The sequence below is a fragment of the Panthera uncia genome, chromosome A2, assembly GCF_023721935.1.
Source record: "Panthera uncia isolate 11264 chromosome A2, Puncia_PCG_1.0, whole genome shotgun sequence".
NCBI classification, from domain to species: Eukaryota; Metazoa; Chordata; class Mammalia; order Carnivora; family Felidae; genus Panthera; species Panthera uncia.
In genome coordinates this window covers 92,331,730-92,350,402 of record NC_064816.1, presented here as the reverse complement: position 1 = coordinate 92,350,402, position 18,673 = coordinate 92,331,730, and the positions used below count along the sequence as shown (strand labels likewise).

The following is an 18,673-nucleotide window of genomic DNA, read 5'->3' as shown; positions in this document are numbered from 1 at the left end:
AAGAAAGAAAGAAAGAAAGAAAGAAAGAAAGAAAGAAAGAAAGAAAGAAAGGAAGGAAGGAAGGAAGGGGTCCTGAATCGAGTACTCATAAGGAGAACTCTGGGGTTCAAAATTTCCCAGAACATAATAAAGGAGATAAGGTAGAGGTCTTCTCCCCAATTCCAAGCAGAGCAACACCTTTATCCATTTCAGACCTTAAGGTTTTACATGCTTTTCTTTTGAAGAAGCAGAACAAAAGCAAACAACAACCAAGACAGCACTGGTTCTGTCCCATGCTCCTATACAATGAAAACAGGTTGGCTGAGAGGAGACATAATTAATCACGACATTGTTTTCCTGATCACAACCCTTCCCCTTTATTTATACTATGTAACTTCTTGTTATACATAAAGGTCCCTCATATTTAAAAAATATGCCAACACTCCAGGACATGAATCTAATCAGATAATGTTCATGAAATGATTTTGTCAGCCTCAGAACAGTGAAATATGTCAAAGTTCTACATAAATGTTAAGGAATCATCACCCAAAACAAGGTTGAATAATACACTGACTGGGCCAAAGAGTTATACCAAAGCATTATTAAAGCATTTTGCCCAAATCATGGTCATCTTGAATTAAATAAATGATCCAAATATGGATCATAGACTATATAAGATGCTTGTATAATTGACAGAGTGCAAAATTTATGTGAAAGCATTACCAAATATATAGTAACTTCAAATCATTATGAATCGTCTCAGCTCTCATCATAGTAGTGGGCAGCTGAGAAAGTTTTTACTGTTATAAAGGGTCTTCATCTTTGAACAGTGGGGAACCTGTGAGATAAAGTACAGATTAAAAACAGATTTGGGGAGGACAGATGCACTTCCAATTTGAGAAGAGTGCTCCCATCTCCCTGTAATTCCCAGCAGAACTCAAACAATAAAGGAGAAAATGTCTCCCTGGCAGGTGGCCCAAAGACCAGACCTTCCACATCCCCACATTATACATGGACACACACTCCTTGTAGAGTGCTGGAGTCTAGTGGGATCGGTATACTCACTGGCTATATCAGAAGAGAAAATCTAGAGCTTTTCCTTGTAATATCCGGGGTACCCAGAGGAGAAGGTGAGAAAGGACTCTGACTAAGAGAAGATATTGCCACAGACCTGGACAGAGCACATCTGTGGAGAATGACAAGAGCATCTCCAGAAGAGATGCCCAGAGATGCGTGGGTCTCCTCTCTAGAGCAGGGAGTTATAGACAGTCTGTTCAAAGAACAGAAACTAAAATAGAATGTATGGACTTAGTAACAGAAGAGAAGTCAAGAAGCAGTACAGTGGTAGATGTGGTTTTAGGAGCTCAAGGAAGCTCTCTTCTGATTGTTTCAGTTTCCTAGTTGCAATAGGAAGCAGGGTTATAGCAGAAAGTGACAATGGTGAGGAGGTGTTGGAGATTTGTGTGAATGTGTGAAATAGCCATTTAAGACAGTGAGAGAGTGAATATAGCAGGGAAACAGGATGGTAGCTCAGAGCATTTAACAGCCTGCTGGAGGACAGTGGTCATGACTGTAAAGTGAGACCAGGCAGGTTATGGAGGGTCATGTCCAGCCATGTTCCACCGAGTTGACACAGACAGAGTACAAGAGGAGGGAGGACAGAGCAAGTGATTACAATGAATGAACAAAGAAAGTCAAGCTAGTTACAAGGGAGAAGCAGTGAGGAGATGCAGGAGGGAGGTATTTGAATCTGAGATGCTGGAAGGCTTGTAGCCATTAGTGATTCTATTAGTTGGCTAGGGTTGCTGTAACAAAGTACCACAAAGTGAGTGGCTTAAATCACAGAAATGTATTATCTCACAGTTCTGGAGGCTGGAAGTCTTCAAGATCAAGATGTTGGTGAGATTGTTTCCCGCAGAGGGCTATAAACTGGAATACGTTCCTTGCTTTTCTTCTAGCTTCTGGTGGTTTGCTGGCAATCTCTGGCATTCCTTGGCTCACAGATCACCCCTATCCCTGCCTTCTTCTGCACGTGGTGTTCTCCATGTGTGTGTGTGCCTCTGTGTCCGAATTTCCCCTTCCTATAAAGATACCAGTTATACTGAATTAGGGCCCACTCTAATGGCTTCCTGTAAACATCGGCAATGACTCTATATCCAAAAGGGCTGCATTCCAAGGTAGTGGGGCTAGGCCTTTGTCACATCAACCTAAACTTGTCAGGAGGTAATAATTAAGCAAGAGTGTCTATTTGGGACCAAAGAATATGTACTTTGGGATACACAGATTTAGGTAGCAACCCACATAGTGTCCCACTAAGCAAAAGTCAGGGGGTTTTAAGGGAAAAAGGGAATGCTCATATTCATAATGTTGCTTACAAAGGATTTTTGACTGGGGATCTTAGTCGGTTAAGTGTCTGAGTTCAGCTCAGATCATGATCTACAGTTTCTGGGTTCGAGCCCTGCGTCGGACTCTGTGCTGACAGCTTGGAGCCTCGTACCTGCTTCAGATTCTGTGTCTCCCACTCTCTTTGTCCCTCCCCTACTCATGCTCTGTCTCTCTCTGTCTCTCAAAAACAAATAAACATTAAAAAAAAATTTTTAAGGGGCACCTGAGTGGCTCAGTCGGTTAAGCGTCCAACTTCGGCCCAGGTCATGATCTTGTAGTTCTTGAGTTCAAGCCCCACATTTGGCTCTGTGCTGACAGCTCAGAGACCGGAGCCTTCTTCGGATTCTGTGTCTCCCTCTCTCTCTTCCTCTCCCCAATCACACTGTTTCTCTCTCTCTCTCAAAAATAAACATTACAAAAAAAATTTTTTAATGTTAAAAAAGAATTTTTTATTGTTTTTGGTGGCAGAAAGCTAATCTTGACTGAATATAACTGATTGCTAAGGCTATCACTAAGTAAAACCTCTTCCTAGCAAGTAGAAAATTTGGGCTAAGTCCTTGGAATACTTTTGATTGGGCCAGGTTTAAAAGTTCATGGTTCCTCCAGTGAGGGCATGTATATGGCCCATCTCCTTAATGGCTCCATTTTAAAACCTCTTGACATAAGTGACGCCCTTTCCTTTCACCTATCACAAACACATAGGTTTTTTGAGGGAGGTGGTCATAATTCAACCCATAACAGTTATCATAAGGTCAATGATGTGACTGTTAAGACTGGAGTTGGGGGGAGGTCAAGATCATTAGACAAGAGGCAGTCAAGAGGGAGAAAGTGTATTGAAGGATCATTTGAGCCACCAAAAATTGTGACAGGAAGTGTCTGAGGGCATGAGTGCCTCTTCCCTTCAGCTACCTACAAAAGGAGGTCAACATATATTTAAATATATAAAAAAGCAAGTTTGGTTAAACGTCGACTTCAGCTCAGGTCATGATCTCGTGGTTCATTAGTTTGGGCCCCTCATAAGGTTGTCTGCTGACAGCACAGAGCCCGCTTTAGATCCTCTGTCTCCCTCTCCCTCTCTCTCTCTCTCTCTCTCTGCCCCTCCCTCCCCCACCTCTCAAAAATAAAAGTTTAAAAATTTAAAAATAATACAGTAGTCATTTTTTATTCAAACTTTTCTCCAAAGTGACCTCAAAAAATCTTTCATTAGGATTATGTTTACTAATAACTGCTTCTACTATTCTGCATATAGTGCTTGTAAACAGGTAAGGCAGGACCCCTCCCTTCAGCCTTATCTGAAATGACACTTAGGACCTCTGCAGAGGAAGCAGGAGGATCCAGGCTCTGGGGTGTGTGGAGTCATCTCCTGGTCAGTAATTCCCTTTGCTCTGGAATTCTCTTTGGCAGACCCAGTACCTGGATCTGGGAGCAGGAGCACGGACAGCCCACTGTGGAGCACCACCACACCCATCTACTTGGACCCTGTAGATAGGACTTTGGAAGTCCTACCAGGTAGACTATGCCTTACTCTCTTCACTCTGCCCCCCAGACTTGTTCCCTCTACTTGCCTCCCACCCTACTCCAGAAGCCCCACTTTAACTTCACCTGTCCAATGTCCCCACTTTCCTCATAGTGACATTCCTCCCCTCCTCACAGATCCCAGTCCTTTGCCCATTATTGAGTCTTACACAAAGCACGATCACAATTTATTATTATAAACTGTTTTGAATGTATGTGTGTGGCTTTTTTTTTCTTTTTTAAATTTGCTCCATTGGATTATAAGTACTATGAAAAAACTCCACATCTGTTTTGGTTACCACTATTTTTCTTGAGCATGATGCCTAACAGGTGCTCAATAAAAATTTGTCGAGTGAATAAACAAATGATATTTATTTCTGGTTGCAATATGTGCACTAATTCTTATGGAACCTCAAAGACCTCTTGGATCTACACTGTAAAGTGAATGGAATCGATCATATGAAATATGTTTATAATGTTCATTGTGCCAGTAGCTCATAGTTCTGCTAATTGGCTCAGGACTAGGTATGTCCTGCAGACTGAAGGCAAAGTGAAATCATATGGTATTTGTCTTTCTCTGACTGACTTATTTAGCTTAGCATAATACTCCCTAGCTCCATCCACATTGTTACAAATGGAAAGATTTCATTTTTTTATGGCTGAGTAATATTTCATTGTATATTTACCACTACTTTATCCATTCATCATTTGATATATACTTGAACTGTTTCCATAGTTTAGCTATTGTAGATAAAGCTGCTATAAATATTGAGGTGCATATATTCCTTTGAATTAGTATTTTTGTATTCTTTGCGTAAATACCTAGTAGTGCAATTGCTGGATTATAGAGTAATTCTATTTTTAACTTTTTGAGAAACATCCATACTGTTATCCAGAGTGGCTGTACCAATTTGCATTCCCACCAATAGTGCAAGATGGTTCCTGTGTCTCCACATGCTCACCAATACCTATTGTTTCTTGTGTTGTTAATTTTAGCCATTCTGACAGGTGTGAGGGGAAATCTCCTTGCAGTTTTGACTTGTATCTCCTGATTATCAATGATGTTGAGCATCTTTTCATATGTCTGTTGGCCATCTGGAACGTCTTCTTTGGAAAAATGTCTATTCATGTCTTCTGCCCATTTTAATTAGATTATTCATTTTTGTGGTGTTGAGTCTACATAGTTCTTTATAGATTTTGGATACTAACCTTTTATAAGATGTCACTTGCAAATATCTTCTCCCATTCCATATGTTGCCTTTTAGTTTTGTTGATCGTTTCCTTTGCCATATAGAAGTTTTTTATTTTGATGAAGTCCCAATAGTTTATATTTGCTTTTGTTTCCCTTGCCTCAGGAAGCATATATAGAAAGAAGTTACTGCATGTGTTTTCCTCCAGGATTTTTATGGTTTCAGGTTTCACCTTTAGATCTTTAATCCATTTTGAATTTATTTTTGCTTGGTGCAAAAAGAGGTCCAGTTTCATTCTCTTGCATGTGGCTGTCCAGTTTTCCCAACACCATTTGTTGAAGAGACTTTTTCCCATTGGATATTCTTTACTGGGTTTTTTTGAAGATTAATTGACCATATAATTATGGGTTTATTTCTGGGTTTTCTATTCCGTTCCATTGATCTACATATCTATTTTTGTGCCAGTACCACACTGTTTTGATTACTACAGCTTTCTAATATAACTTGAAGTCCAGAATTGTTATGCCTCCAGCTTTGCTTTTTCTTTTTCAAGGTTGCTTTGGCTATTCGAGGTCTTTTGTGGTTCCACACACACACACAAATTTTTTTTTAATTTTAGAGAGAAAGAGCATGCAACTGGGGGAGTGGGGCAGAGAGAGAGAATGAATCTCAAGCAGGCTCCATGCTCAGCATGGAGCCCAACATGGGGCTCAATCCCACAACCTAGGGATCATGACCTGAGCCAATATCAAGAGTTGGATTTTCAACCAACTGAGCACCAGGCACCCCAGTTCCATACAAATTTTAGGATTATTTGTTCTAATTCCATGAAAAAATGTTGTTGGTATTTTGATAGGGATTGTATTAAATGTGTAGATTGCTTTGGGTTACATGGACATTTTAACAATATTTGTTCTTCCAGTCCATGAGCATGGAATGTCTTTCCTTTTTTTTTTTTTTTTTTTTTTTTTGCGTCACCTTCAATTTCTTTCATTAGTGCTTTAAATTCTTCAGAGTACAGGTTTTTTTCACCTGTTTGTTTAGGTTTATCCCCAGGTATATTATTGTTTTTGGTGCAATTAAAAATGGGATTGATTTTCTCTTCTTGTGGCTTCATTATTGCTGTATAGAAATGCAACATATTTTTGTACATTGATTTTGTATTCTGCAACTCTACTGAATTCATTTATCAGTTCTAGCATTTTTTTTTTGGTGAAGTCTTTCAGGTTTTATGTATAGAGTATCATGTCATATGCAAATAATGAAAGTCTTACTTCTTTCTTACAGATTTGGATGCCTTTTATTTCTTTGTGTTGTCTGAGTCCTGTTGCTAGGACTTCCAGTAATATGTTAAATAACAGTAGTGATAGTGGATATCCCCATCTTGTTCCTGACTGTAGAGGAAAGGCTCTCAATTTTTCCCCATTGAGGATGATATTAGCTGTGGGTTTTTCATATATGGTCTTTATTGTGTTGAAGTATGTTCCCTCTAGACCTACTTTGTTGAGGTTTTTATCATGAATGGATGTTGTAGCTTGTCAACTCTTTTTTTGCATATATTGAAATGATAATATGGTTCTTATCCATTATTTTATTAAGGTGGCATATCACATTGATTGATTTGCAAATATTGAACCACTTGGCAACCCAGGAATAAATCCGATTTGATCATGGTGAATAATTTGGGTCCTTTCTCTTTTTGATAAGTCTGGCTAGAGGTTTATTTTATTAATTTTATTATTTTTTTTCAAAGAACCAGCTCCTGCTTTCATTGATCTGTTCTATTGTTTTTTAAGTTTATATATCATTTATTTCTGCTCTAATCTTTATTATTTCCTTCCTTCTGCCAGCTTTAGGCTTTTTTGTTGTTGTTGTTCTATTTCTAGCTGCTTTAGGTGTAAGATTAGGCTGTTTATTTGAGATTTTTCTGGCTTTTGAGGTAAGCCTGTATTGTATATACTCCCTCTTAGGACCACTTTTGCTGCATCCCAAAGACTGTTTGAGATTTCATTTTCATTTGTTTCCATGTATTTTTTAATTCCTTTTTTGATTTCCTGGTTGACCCATTCATTGTTTACTAGCATGTTGTTTAACTGCCATGTATTTGTGATCTTTCCAATTTTTATCTTGTGGTTGACTTCTAGTTTCATAGTGTCATGGTCAGAAAAAATATGTAGTATGAGTTCAATCTTTTTGTATTTCTTGAGGCCTATTTTGTGACCTAATATGTGACCTATTCTAGAGGATGTTCTGTGAGCACTTGAAAGAATGTATATTCTGCTGTTTGGGGTCAATTTCTGGGATATTTAGGATGATTTGATAGTTAACTACTTGTGTTCATGAGTCATAATGAGTCTAGGGTCCTCCTACTCTGCTGCCATCTTCTTCTCCTTTCTTATTGCAGTTTTTATTTGTAGTTTCCTGATGATAAGTGATGATGAGCATCTTTTTATATGTCTGTTGGCCATCTGTATGTCTTCTTTGGTGAAATGTCTATTCATGTCTTCTCTCCATTTTTAATTGGATTATTTGTTGTTGTTGTTTGTAATGACCCATATAAGTTCTTTATATTTTGGATATGAACCCATTATCAGGTATGTAATTTGCAAATATCTCCTCCCATTCAGTAGGTTGTTTTTTAGTTTTATTGATTGTTTCCTCTGTTGTACAGAAGCTTTTTATTTTGATGGAGTCCCAACAGTTTATTTTTGCTTTTGTTTCCCTTGTCTCAGGAGATATATCTGGAAAAATGTTGCTTCATAGGCTGAAATCGTTTTAACAAAGTTAAAAACTCATACTATTTTTCTTATCTAATTTCAGTCAGGCCAGGCCAGTTTGAAATACAGCTAACTCTTTTGGTATCTCTGAGAGCCACAAGAATTAGCCAAGCAAATTGACTTCCCTAACATTTTGCTACCACATCTCTTTCTGTCTTGGTGGCCTAATAGCTTGAGTTCCAAAAGACAGTAGGTGATGAGGTAGCTGATTGCTTCATTGCTATGTAACAAAGATGGCCATCTTCCTAGTTGAGAAAGGAGTTTTCTGTTCCCCAACCCACCTTCACTTATCTGGTTTTATATTTATTTATTTTTTTTTTAATTTTTTTTCAACGTTTTTTATTTATTTTTGGGACAGAGAGAGACAGAGCATGAACGGGGGAGGGGCAGAGAGAGAGGGAGACACAGAATCAGAAACAGGCTCCAAGCCATCAGCCCAGAGCCTGATGCGGGGCTGGAACTCACGGACCGCGAGATCGTGACCTGGCTGAAGTCGGACGCTTAACCGACTGCGCCACCCAGGCGCCCCTCTGGTTTTATATTTAAAGTTTATTTGCAATATTCAGCTATGGGAATCAATGTCTTGTTACTTAAAATTCTGGTTTTAAATTACAAAAATGCTTGTTGTACCTAGGTGGCTGTCAGGTGAGCTTCCAACTTAAGCTCAGGTCATGATCTTGTGGTTCATGGGTTCTGGCCCCCCATCAGGCTCTGTGCTGATAGCTCCAAGCCTGGAGCCTGCTTCAGATTCTGTGACTTCTTCAGATTCTGTGACTTCCCTTCCCTCTCTCCACCCCTCACCCACTCACACTCTGTCTCTCTCTGTCAAATATAAATTAAAAAAAAAATTCAAAAAAACAGTTACAAAACCCCAACTTTCACCAAATTAAACCTAAAAGGGATAATTACTATATGGATAAAGGTGTATGTGACCCTAGTTGGAAGCAACTGCTCATTTCATGATAATAATTATAATCACCTAGGAAACAAGGGCACTAATTGGGACTATAAAACATTAGTATCAACTAGTTTTTTTTTTTAATTTTTTTTTTACATTTATTTACTTTTGAGAGACAGAGTGAGACAAAGTGAGAGTGGGGGAGGGGCAGAGAGAGAGGGAGGCACAGGATCGGAAGCAGGCTCCAGGCTCTAAGCTGTCAGCACAGAGCCTGACGCGGGGCTCAAACTCACAGACTGTGAGATCATGACCTGAGCTGAAGTCGGACGCTGAACTGACTGAGCCACCCAGGCACCCCAGTATCGACTAGTTTTAAGAGTCATTCTTGAACAATATTTTATATATGTTGTTTGTGTAAAATTATGTACATAATTGACTATGTAATTTCAATCGTTAAGCATAATACTAAAATGCTTATCGTATTACTTTTTCCAAGGAAAAAACTGCAAGCTCGAAATGAGTGAAAAAGTAGAGCTACCCGAAGTGACCAACAACTGGACCAAAGAGCATGTGAAACAATGGGTAACCAAAGACCTTAAGATTGATGAGAAATATGGGCAGATTCTGATCGATGAAGAAGTAACTGGATTAGTCCTGCAGGAATTAACTGAGATGGACCTTAGAGAAATGGGGCTACCATGGGGTCCAGCACTTTTGATAAAACGGACATATAACAGATTGAATAATAGGTACCCTGAAAGTAACAATCAGGATTCTGGACAATTAGATCATACAAAACCATCCCTACAAGAACACCCAAAAAAGCCACAACAGACAAAAAAGGAAGATGAAAAATCAGGGTTACCCAATTTTAATCATGATCTCAGAGAGATCAGAGATACCAAAAAACAAAAATCAATTCTTTCGAAAGAAGATGCATTAAATGGAGGAACAACCACTGAAGACCAAAATCAGGATAAGCTAGAAACTGAACAGTTGACTTGTATGCCATATCCTTTTGATCAGTTCCATAACAGCCAACGTTACATAGAACATAGTATTCTACAACCTGAAACTGGCCCACTCAATCTCATAGACCCAATACATGAGTTCAAAGCTCTCACAAATACAGAAGCAGCCACAGAAAAGGACATTAAGATGAAATTTAGCAATGAAGTCTTCCGATTTGCAGCAGCTTGTATTAATTCACGCACCAATGGCACCATCCATTTTGGAGTTAAGAACAAACCCCATGGACAAATTGTTGGTGTGAAAGTCACCAGTAAAGATGCCTTCATTGACCACTTCAATATAACGATCAGACAATACTTTGAAGATGATGTCAATGAAGCCAAGAAGTGTATTCGGGAACCAAGGTTTGTGGAAGTTCTACTGCAGAACAATACACCATCTGACAGATTTGTCATAGAAGTAGATGTTATTCCAAAACACTCTGTGTGTGAAGAAAAGTATTTCTTAATTAGGATGCAGAACTGTAAAAATGAAACATGGAAACCAAACCAAGATCTTTCACTGTTTGTGAGAGATGGGGCCAGCTCTAAGGATATCCTGGCCAATGTTAAGCAACGGGATATAGCTTACAAAGCATTTTTACAAAATTTAAAGTCACTAGCAGCATCTAGAAAAGAGGCTGAAGAAGAATATGAGGTGAAGGCAAATAAGAAGGAGAGCGAAGGACAAAAGCTTATCAAACTTCTCATAGGCAACCGAGACTCACTGGATAATTCATATTACAGCTGGTACATTCTTGTAACAAATAAATGCCATCCAAACCAAACAAATAACTTAGATTTTCTAAAGGAAATGAAGTGGTTTGCTGTGTTGGAGTTTGATCCTGAATCTGTGAGCAAGGGAGTGGCCAAAGCTTACAAAAAAAGCCGAGTAGCAAATCTTCACTTTCCAAATCAGTTTGAAGAAAAGACAAATAACATAAGGGAGAAAATTTCTAGTTTAAATCTTTACCAGCAGCCCAGCTGGATCTTCTGCAATGGCAGATCAGACTTGAAAAATGAGAGCCATAAGCCTCTAGAACCACACTTATGGCATAGAGAAAGAGCTTCTGAAGTCAGAAAGTTGATTTTATTTCTCACAGATGAAAATATAATGACAAGAGGGAAATTTTTGGTAGTGTTTCTATTACTCTCTCCAGTGGAAAGCCCAGGAGATCCCCTCATTGAAACTTTCTGTGCTTTCTATCAAGCTCTCAGAGGAATGGAAAATATATTGTGTATCTGTGTAAACTCACAGATTTATCAACGATGGAAAGATCTGCTACAAACAAGACTGACAATGGCAGATGAATTAACAAACCACAGTATTTCCACTTTAAATTTAGAACTGATAAACAGTACTATTCTTAAACTAAAACCAGTGACTCAGTCATCAAGAAGATTTTTGCCTTCCCATGGATTTTCTTCCGTTATCTTAGAGAAAAAGGAAGAGGATATCTTGACTGCACTGGAAATCCTCTGTGAAAATGAGTGTAAAGACACAGACATAGAGAAAGATAAATCTAAATTCCAAGAATTTAAGACATCAAAAGAGGAACACTTTTATCGAGGTGGCAAAGTATCCTGGTGGAACTTCTATTTTTCTTCTGAAAACTATTCTTCAGCTTTTGTCAAAAGAGATAGTTATGAAAAGCTTAAAGATCTGATACAGTGCTGGGCAGACTCTCCTAAACCAGTATTTGCAAAAATTATCAATCTTTATCATCATCCAGGCTGTGGGGGTACTACGTTAGCTATGAATGTCCTCTGGGACCTAAAGAAAAACTTTAGATGTGCTGTGTTAAAAAACAAAACAACTGACTTTGCAGAAATTGTAGAACAAGTGACCAAACTGATTACCTATAAGGCAACCAGCCATGAAGACTACTTTCCTGTACTTCTCCTTGTGGATGATTTTGAAGACCAGGAAAATGTTTATGTCCTACAGAATGCCATCGATTCCATTTTAGCAGAGAAGGGCTTGAGATATGAAAAAACACTGGTAATTATCCTCAACTGCATGAGATCCCAGAATCCTGATGAGACTGCAAAATTAGCAGACAGTGTTGCACTAACCTACCAACTTTCTCCTAAGGAACAAAGAGCTTTTGAGGCTAAACTGGAAGAAATTGAAAAGCAACACAAGAACTGTGAAAACTTTTATTCCTTCATGATCATGAAGAGCAATTTTAATGAAATGTACATAGAAAAGGTAGTCAAGAATATCCTAAAAGGACAGAATGTTGACAGCAAGGAAGCACAACTCATCTCCTTCCTGGCTTTACTCAACTCTTATGTTACTGATTCTACAATTTCAGTGTCACAGTGTGAAATATTTTTGGGAATCATATACACTAGTATACCCTGGGAACCTGAAAGCCTAGAGGATAAGATGGGAGCCTATTCTACACTTCTAATAAGCACAGAAGTTGCAGATTTTGGGAGATACACAGGTGTGCGCATCATTCATCCTTTGATTGCCATTTTCTGTCTGAAAGAACTAGAAGAAAGCTATAACTTGACTAAATGTCAAATTGCATTGAAGATCTTAAATGAAAATTTATTCTATGTTTCTGGAATAGGAAGAGAAAAATTTCAACATGATGTGCAAACTCTTCTGCTTACAAGACAGCGCAAGGAGTATGGAGATGAAACAGACACTTTGTTTGCCCCATTAATCGAAGCTTTAAAGAATGAAGAAATTGAAAAGGTCTTGGTGGCAGGGAGTGTTCGATTCCCACAAAATGCATTCATTTGTCAGGCCTTAGCAAGATATTTCTACATTAAAGAAAAGAATTTTAATATTGCTCTGGATTGGGCAAATCAGGCCAAGAAGAGAGCATCTAAAAATTCCTATATCTCAGATACACTTGGTCAAGTCTACAAAAGTCAAATCAAATGGTGGTTGGATGAAAGGAAGAACTCCAAGGATATTACTGTTAATGATCTGATTACTGTTAATGACCTAACATATCTCCTGGAAGCTGCTGAAAATGCCTCAAGAGCTTTCAAAAAATCCCAAGAGCAAACTGAGAGGAAAGGCTATGAAACAGAGGCCTGGGCACCACAGAAGTTGCAAAGAAAATATGACACATACAATACAGCCGGTTTCTTGGGTGAAATCGAAGTTGGTCTTTACACTATTCAGATTCTCCAGCTCACTCCCTATTTCCTCAAAGAAAATGAATTATCTAAAAAAGCTCTGGTAGAATTTTTATCAGGAAAGGGACTTACTCCCATAAATCCAAAATGTGAATATTATTTGGCTCTCAGCAAGTTCACACCCTACTTACAAGATTTACAATCAGATTTGAAAAGGTGCTTTGACTTCCTTGATGATTATATTGTTCTTTTGAAAATGAAGAACACCCAAAAAGAAATAGTAGAAATCTCATTACGCAAAAAAATCACTCGTTGTTTCAGGAAATACATGGAACTTTTCTGCCATTTGGATTTCGGTCCATTACAAGGCAAAGAGAGTCAGTTTCTCCAAGAAGAGAAATGCAGGAAAGGTTTAGAAGCTTTGAGAGCAGATAGGTTTTCTGGACTCCTGGAATATCTTAATCCAAATCACAAAGACGCTGCAACCAATATGGAAAATATAGTGAACAAATATTTTTTCCTATTGAAGCAAAACCCAACTAAACACCTGGCAAAGGAGAAACTAAATTTCATTTTAGCCAACATTATTCTTAATTGTCTAAAACCCCACTCCAAATCCATTCAACCACTTACCACACTGAAAAAACAGCTCCGAGAAGTGTTGCAAGTCATAGGACTAAGTCATCAATATCCAGACCCTTATTTCTTGGCCTGCCTTCTGTTCTGGCCAGAAAATCAAGACCTAGATGAAGATTCCAAACTAATGGAAAAGTATGTTTCATCCTTAAACAGAACCTTCAAGAGACAGTACAGGAGCATGTGCAGGTCCAAGCAGGCAAGCACACTCTTTTATCTGGGGAAGAAGAAGGGTCTCCACAGTCTTGTTCACAAAGCTGAGATAGAACAATACTTCAATAAAGTACAAAATATAAATTCTCTCGGGCAGAGTGGTGACGTTTGGAAAAAAAAAGAAGTCAAAGACCTCCTGTGTCGTCTAACTGGTCAGGCTGAAGGCAAGCTAATCTCTATGGAATATGGAACAGAGAAAAAAATTAAAATACCAGTAACACCTGTTTATTCAGGTCCACTCAGAAGTGGTGGAAACATAGAAAGAGTGTCCTTCTACCTAGGATTTTCCATGGAAGGCCCTCTAGCATATGACATAGAAGTAATTTAAAAAGACATATTAACTCAAATATGTTTATTCATCTCTCTCTGTGATTTTATTCCCTCTCTCTATTCCCATGGCATTTTAATAACATTATTGGCTTATCTGCAATCACAGATTCTGCGTTTGTCTCCCTGAATGAATTATAATTTTTGAGGGCATGAAGTGTGTCTACACAGAGTTTGGTACACAGCAGAGTTGACTGTTCATTGTTTTAAATATGCATTTTCAGATGTATATTCTGTTGGTATTCACTGGTCACATTAGAGCTGGCTATAGATCAATAAAATCTGTTTTAATTCTATCACTTATGAATATTCTGAATTGTGAATTATTTATTCACTGTGAAAGCAGAGACTTAAATAAGATGAATATGAAAGGAAAAGCCCCTCCTGTGTTTGGAAATCAGACCCAGAAATCCACACCACAGTGCCACCTACCTCCTCTTGGTATCAATAAAAATGTATAGAGGGTAAATATTTTGTTCTCTTTTCCACCTACCCCTCTACCTATCCATATAAATACACACTTCCTTGTACCCCTTGCCCTTCTCCCAACTTCTTGCTTCAGGAGGGGGAAACAGAAAACAAAGTAGTCACAAGCTTGAACTCCCTTTGCCCCCTTCCTCCCATTTACAGATAAATCTGTTTCTACGGCCATTCTTGTTTCCTGTCAACATAGTCTTATCTCCACCTGTTCTTTAGAGCCCATCTCCCTTGGCTTCTTTTTTCCATTCACTGCCCTCTTTTCTCTTTTGACTTCTCAACCTGTGCTATATACACGCTATTTTCTCTATCAAATATTCCCTTATTTTCATCCAACATTTTCCATATGACTATTCTGATTTGTCCATCACAACTCAGTTTGAATCAACTCCACCAGAAAGTCTTCCCTGACCCTAGAGCCCCTGCCATAACTTCCTCATGGCAATATGTGTTCCCAACTTTCCAGAAGGCAATCCTAGAAGCTTGGCCCTAGACTTAAACCAAGCAGAACAGCCTCGAACAGCATTCTAGAGCTTGGATTTTAAGAGATATCCATTGCCTATAAGGTAAAACACATGCTAATATAGATTAAATTAAATACTTAACAAATACATGTTTATTTATCTACTTCCTATCTCCTTAGTAACTTAGATATTCCAGGTTGCAAAACCAATTCCTCTTGTCATCTAGAGATCTATTCCCTATCAGGGTTCTTTTCACCAGTATTTCTGTGAATCTCTGGGGAATGCTCACATGGTCCACAAACATGCCCCTGTTGCTAGAAGCCACATCTGCTGCTGATCTTGCTCCAGACTGCTGCCTCCCTTTTCTGCAGCCCACCTGTCCATTTGGTGGGCTTCCAAGTGTCCACACACCCCTGGACATAGGCTGGACCCTTAAACCTTCATAGCTCAGCTAAGCCTGGGCTACAACATTTAGCAATAGTTAACTAATGGCTTGACATAAGAGAAAAAAGTTCTAATAGAAGGAAGAAAAATTGTTAAATATTCCTATTATCCATGAATATCCTCAGAGTTCACAGCCCCAGCTCCTCTACAAGGTTTTTTAGGGATCTTCTCTTTTCTCAACCTGCTTTTATTTATCCAATCACAAAAGGCTATTTATTTTTACGAATCACCAAATGAATAATGTTTTATTGATCTAAGATGGGTATGTTTTACCAAGTTTTCTTAGGCCTTCTTGAATTTTTTTTTTTTTTTTTTTTAAGTAGAGGCTTGAACTCACAACCCTGATATCAAGACCTGAGCTGAGATTGAAGTCAGATGCTTAACCAACTGAGCCACCCAAGTGCCCCAGGCCTTCTTTAATTTAAATACTAGCTATCTTTGTCACTCCTTGTCAGTCTTTGGTTAAAGGAATTTACTAACTCAGTGATACTCTAATTCGAGCCTTTTCCCCTAATCACACAACATTAGTGTTCTCACACTGTATTGTTTACCTCTTTTCCAATACTCATCTTCACAAGTAGGTATGCTGCAGTACATCAGTTTATATGATTTTAAATAAAACCAGTATTTCCCCAATACTTGAAAAACTATCACATTGAGAACAAGGAACTGAACAGTTAGATGAAAACAAAACCAAAAACCAAAAAACTATAGTTCATTACTCATAACTCTGTTAAATATGAGCTGAAAAAAATTATAACCCAAGATGTTTTTTTCAGATAACTTAAAATGTTTTATTTTTTTATTCTTATTTGAGAGAAAATATTATTTCTGAGTCTCAAGTATGTGTGAGTGGTCTGAGAGGCAGAATGTCTACAAACATGGTTGACTTGCACTGAGCACTGTGAAGCCACATTCCATTATCTCATGAGGGGTGGATAAATGCTGACACTTTGGATCACCAAATCCCTTGAGGAACAATCATTCTATTTTCCAGTATTAGCAATATTTTCCATATTTTCTCAAAATACATGGCTACATAAACAAAGAGACTGGATTAGAGAAAATTAAATTTACATTAAGCTTGGTATCACTATAAAGGGATTACTGGTATATTAGTTTGGAAATACTCATGATATGAATTACACAAACAATGTGGGATTTATAATCATGTGAATTATACTTAAAGTTACCAAACAGACTCTTAACAAAGCAACAAGCAAGAAGAAAAAAAAATTTAAGTAAGTACTACACCCATCGTGGAGCCCAACACAGGGTTTGAACTCATTACACTGAGATCAACACCTGAACTGAGATCAAGAGTCAGATGCCTAATCAACTGAGCCACACAGGCGCCCCAAGAAGGAAGAAATTTTTAAAGAGAAGTCAAAGGTCAAAGTTTTCTGCTTAAAGCTGAATAACCCTTGGGTAAATAAAGCATATCTATATGCTCTGGGTCTAACCAATCTTTTTCTTTTTCTTTTTTTTTAAACATTCTGTGGAATAGAGACTCTATTGTCCAAACATGACTTGTCCCTCTGTGAAAGCTGAGCCTTCCAGGGTGGACAGTTGGCAACGTTGTATCTGACCCTCACAGGGCACAAGCCAGTTCCTAAAGGGAGTCAGATCTTCAAGAAGCCTCATGTGTCTTAAAGACTAAAGATGTGTGTTGGCCATAAATAGGCACAGGAAGATCCAAATTGTTCTTACCATCTTAGAAAAGTGGAAAGTAGCATTACAAATAAATCATGGCATACAATTTATAGACTCATCTAGAAAGGATAATTAGTAAAAGGCAGAGAATTAATAGACAATATCCATGTGGTCTGCTCTTACTTAAAAAGTACCAACTATGTGCTAAGGAACAACATCTGCTTGGTAGGATACAACATCCACATGTAACCCTCATAATGTCACTTTACCTTGTTCTTTCAGCCAATTGTATTAAATTTCTAACTACCTACCCAATATGCTTAAAACACATTCATTTTACTGGCTCATCTTGGGAGTTTTGAAATTATATTCATTACAGATACTGTAAAAATATAAACATTTGCCAGTGGGTGCCACAGCTTAACCCCGTTAAGATGGTAAGAACATATTAGCTAATTCTAACATCAGGCCAGGAATTATGGGTACTAATTAAACTAAAACATCGGTTACTCACAGATGTGGTAGAGTAAAACTGATGCTTGGCAGCCTATGACTCTTCATATTGATGTACTAAGTATCATTTTTTTCTTTATTTCTAAACTTTCCAGGTGAAATGACATCAGTTCCTTGTTTCATTTTGACTTATACAAAAGACGGACACAAAGTCAAATTTAGACAAAGGCTTGACAGTTTCTTATAAAGTAAAAGGTGTGCCTATTACATCCAGTAATCCCATGCCAAGGTATTTACATAATAAAATGAAGACATATGTCCATAAAAAGACTTGTACAAAAATAGTCACAGCAGTTTTAAGCATGACTGCCAAAAACGGAAACAACTCAGACGTCTATTTAAAGGAAATTGGATAAGCAAATTGGGAAATACTGACAAAAACAGAATACTATTCAGCAATAAAAAGGAGCAAACTAATGATACATGCAACACTAGGACCAATCACAATGACATTACATTGAATTTAAAAGAAGCCAGTCACAAAAGAGTTCATACTATATGATTCCTCGTATATGAACATTTGGAAACTAATCTATGGTGTAAAAAAAAAAAAAACAAAAAACAAAAAACAAAAAAAAAACCCAGAAGAATGGTTTCCTCTTCAGGGGGTTAGGAGTAACCAGGGAGGGACATGCTATTACAGAAATGTTCTATGTCTACATTGGGGTGGGGGGATGCTACAGTTTGTCAAGCCATTTGCCAAAACTTTACATTTAATAAACATGCACTCCAATTCTATCTCAGAGAAGCTATAGCTAAAATAAGAGTAGGAGAAGTGAAAAAGAGAGAGAATAGCAGAATGTTAATAGCTTTGAAGCTGGGTGATATATACAAGGGGGTTCATTATGCTATTTTGTTTACTTGGTTTTAATTTGAAATTTTCCAAAGAAAAAGGTTTTAAAATTATGCTAAAAGTCTATTTAATGATGTGAGAAAGAAGCTATATTTTGCTGAGTAGAAAAACACAATATTGAATGGCCCATGCTTCTACTGTTGGACAAATATTTGCCTACCCATAAAACACTGGGAGATTTTATACAAAAGTGTTAACAACTTTGAATGGGGGTATAAGATCCAGGTGTCTTATGTT

The 18,673-nt window shown here is 37.9% G+C and overlaps 1 protein-coding gene across 2 annotated transcripts in view; it reads left to right on the top strand.

Moving 5' to 3' along the window:
- Positions 1–18,071, top strand: part of SAMD9L (sterile alpha motif domain containing 9 like) — a 23,286-nt gene extending 5,215 nt beyond the window's left edge. For both annotated transcript variants that reach the window (XM_049642869.1, XM_049642868.1), the window contains 2 exons: positions 3,769–3,873; positions 9,241–18,071. In XM_049642869.1, coding sequence (XP_049498826.1) covers positions 9,261–14,033 — 4,773 coding nt within the window. In that variant the 5' untranslated portion in view covers positions 3,769–3,873; positions 9,241–9,260 and the 3' untranslated portion in view covers positions 14,034–18,071. The remainder of the gene's footprint in view (positions 1–3,768; positions 3,874–9,240) is intronic.
- Positions 18,072–18,673: the final 602 nt, after the last annotated feature.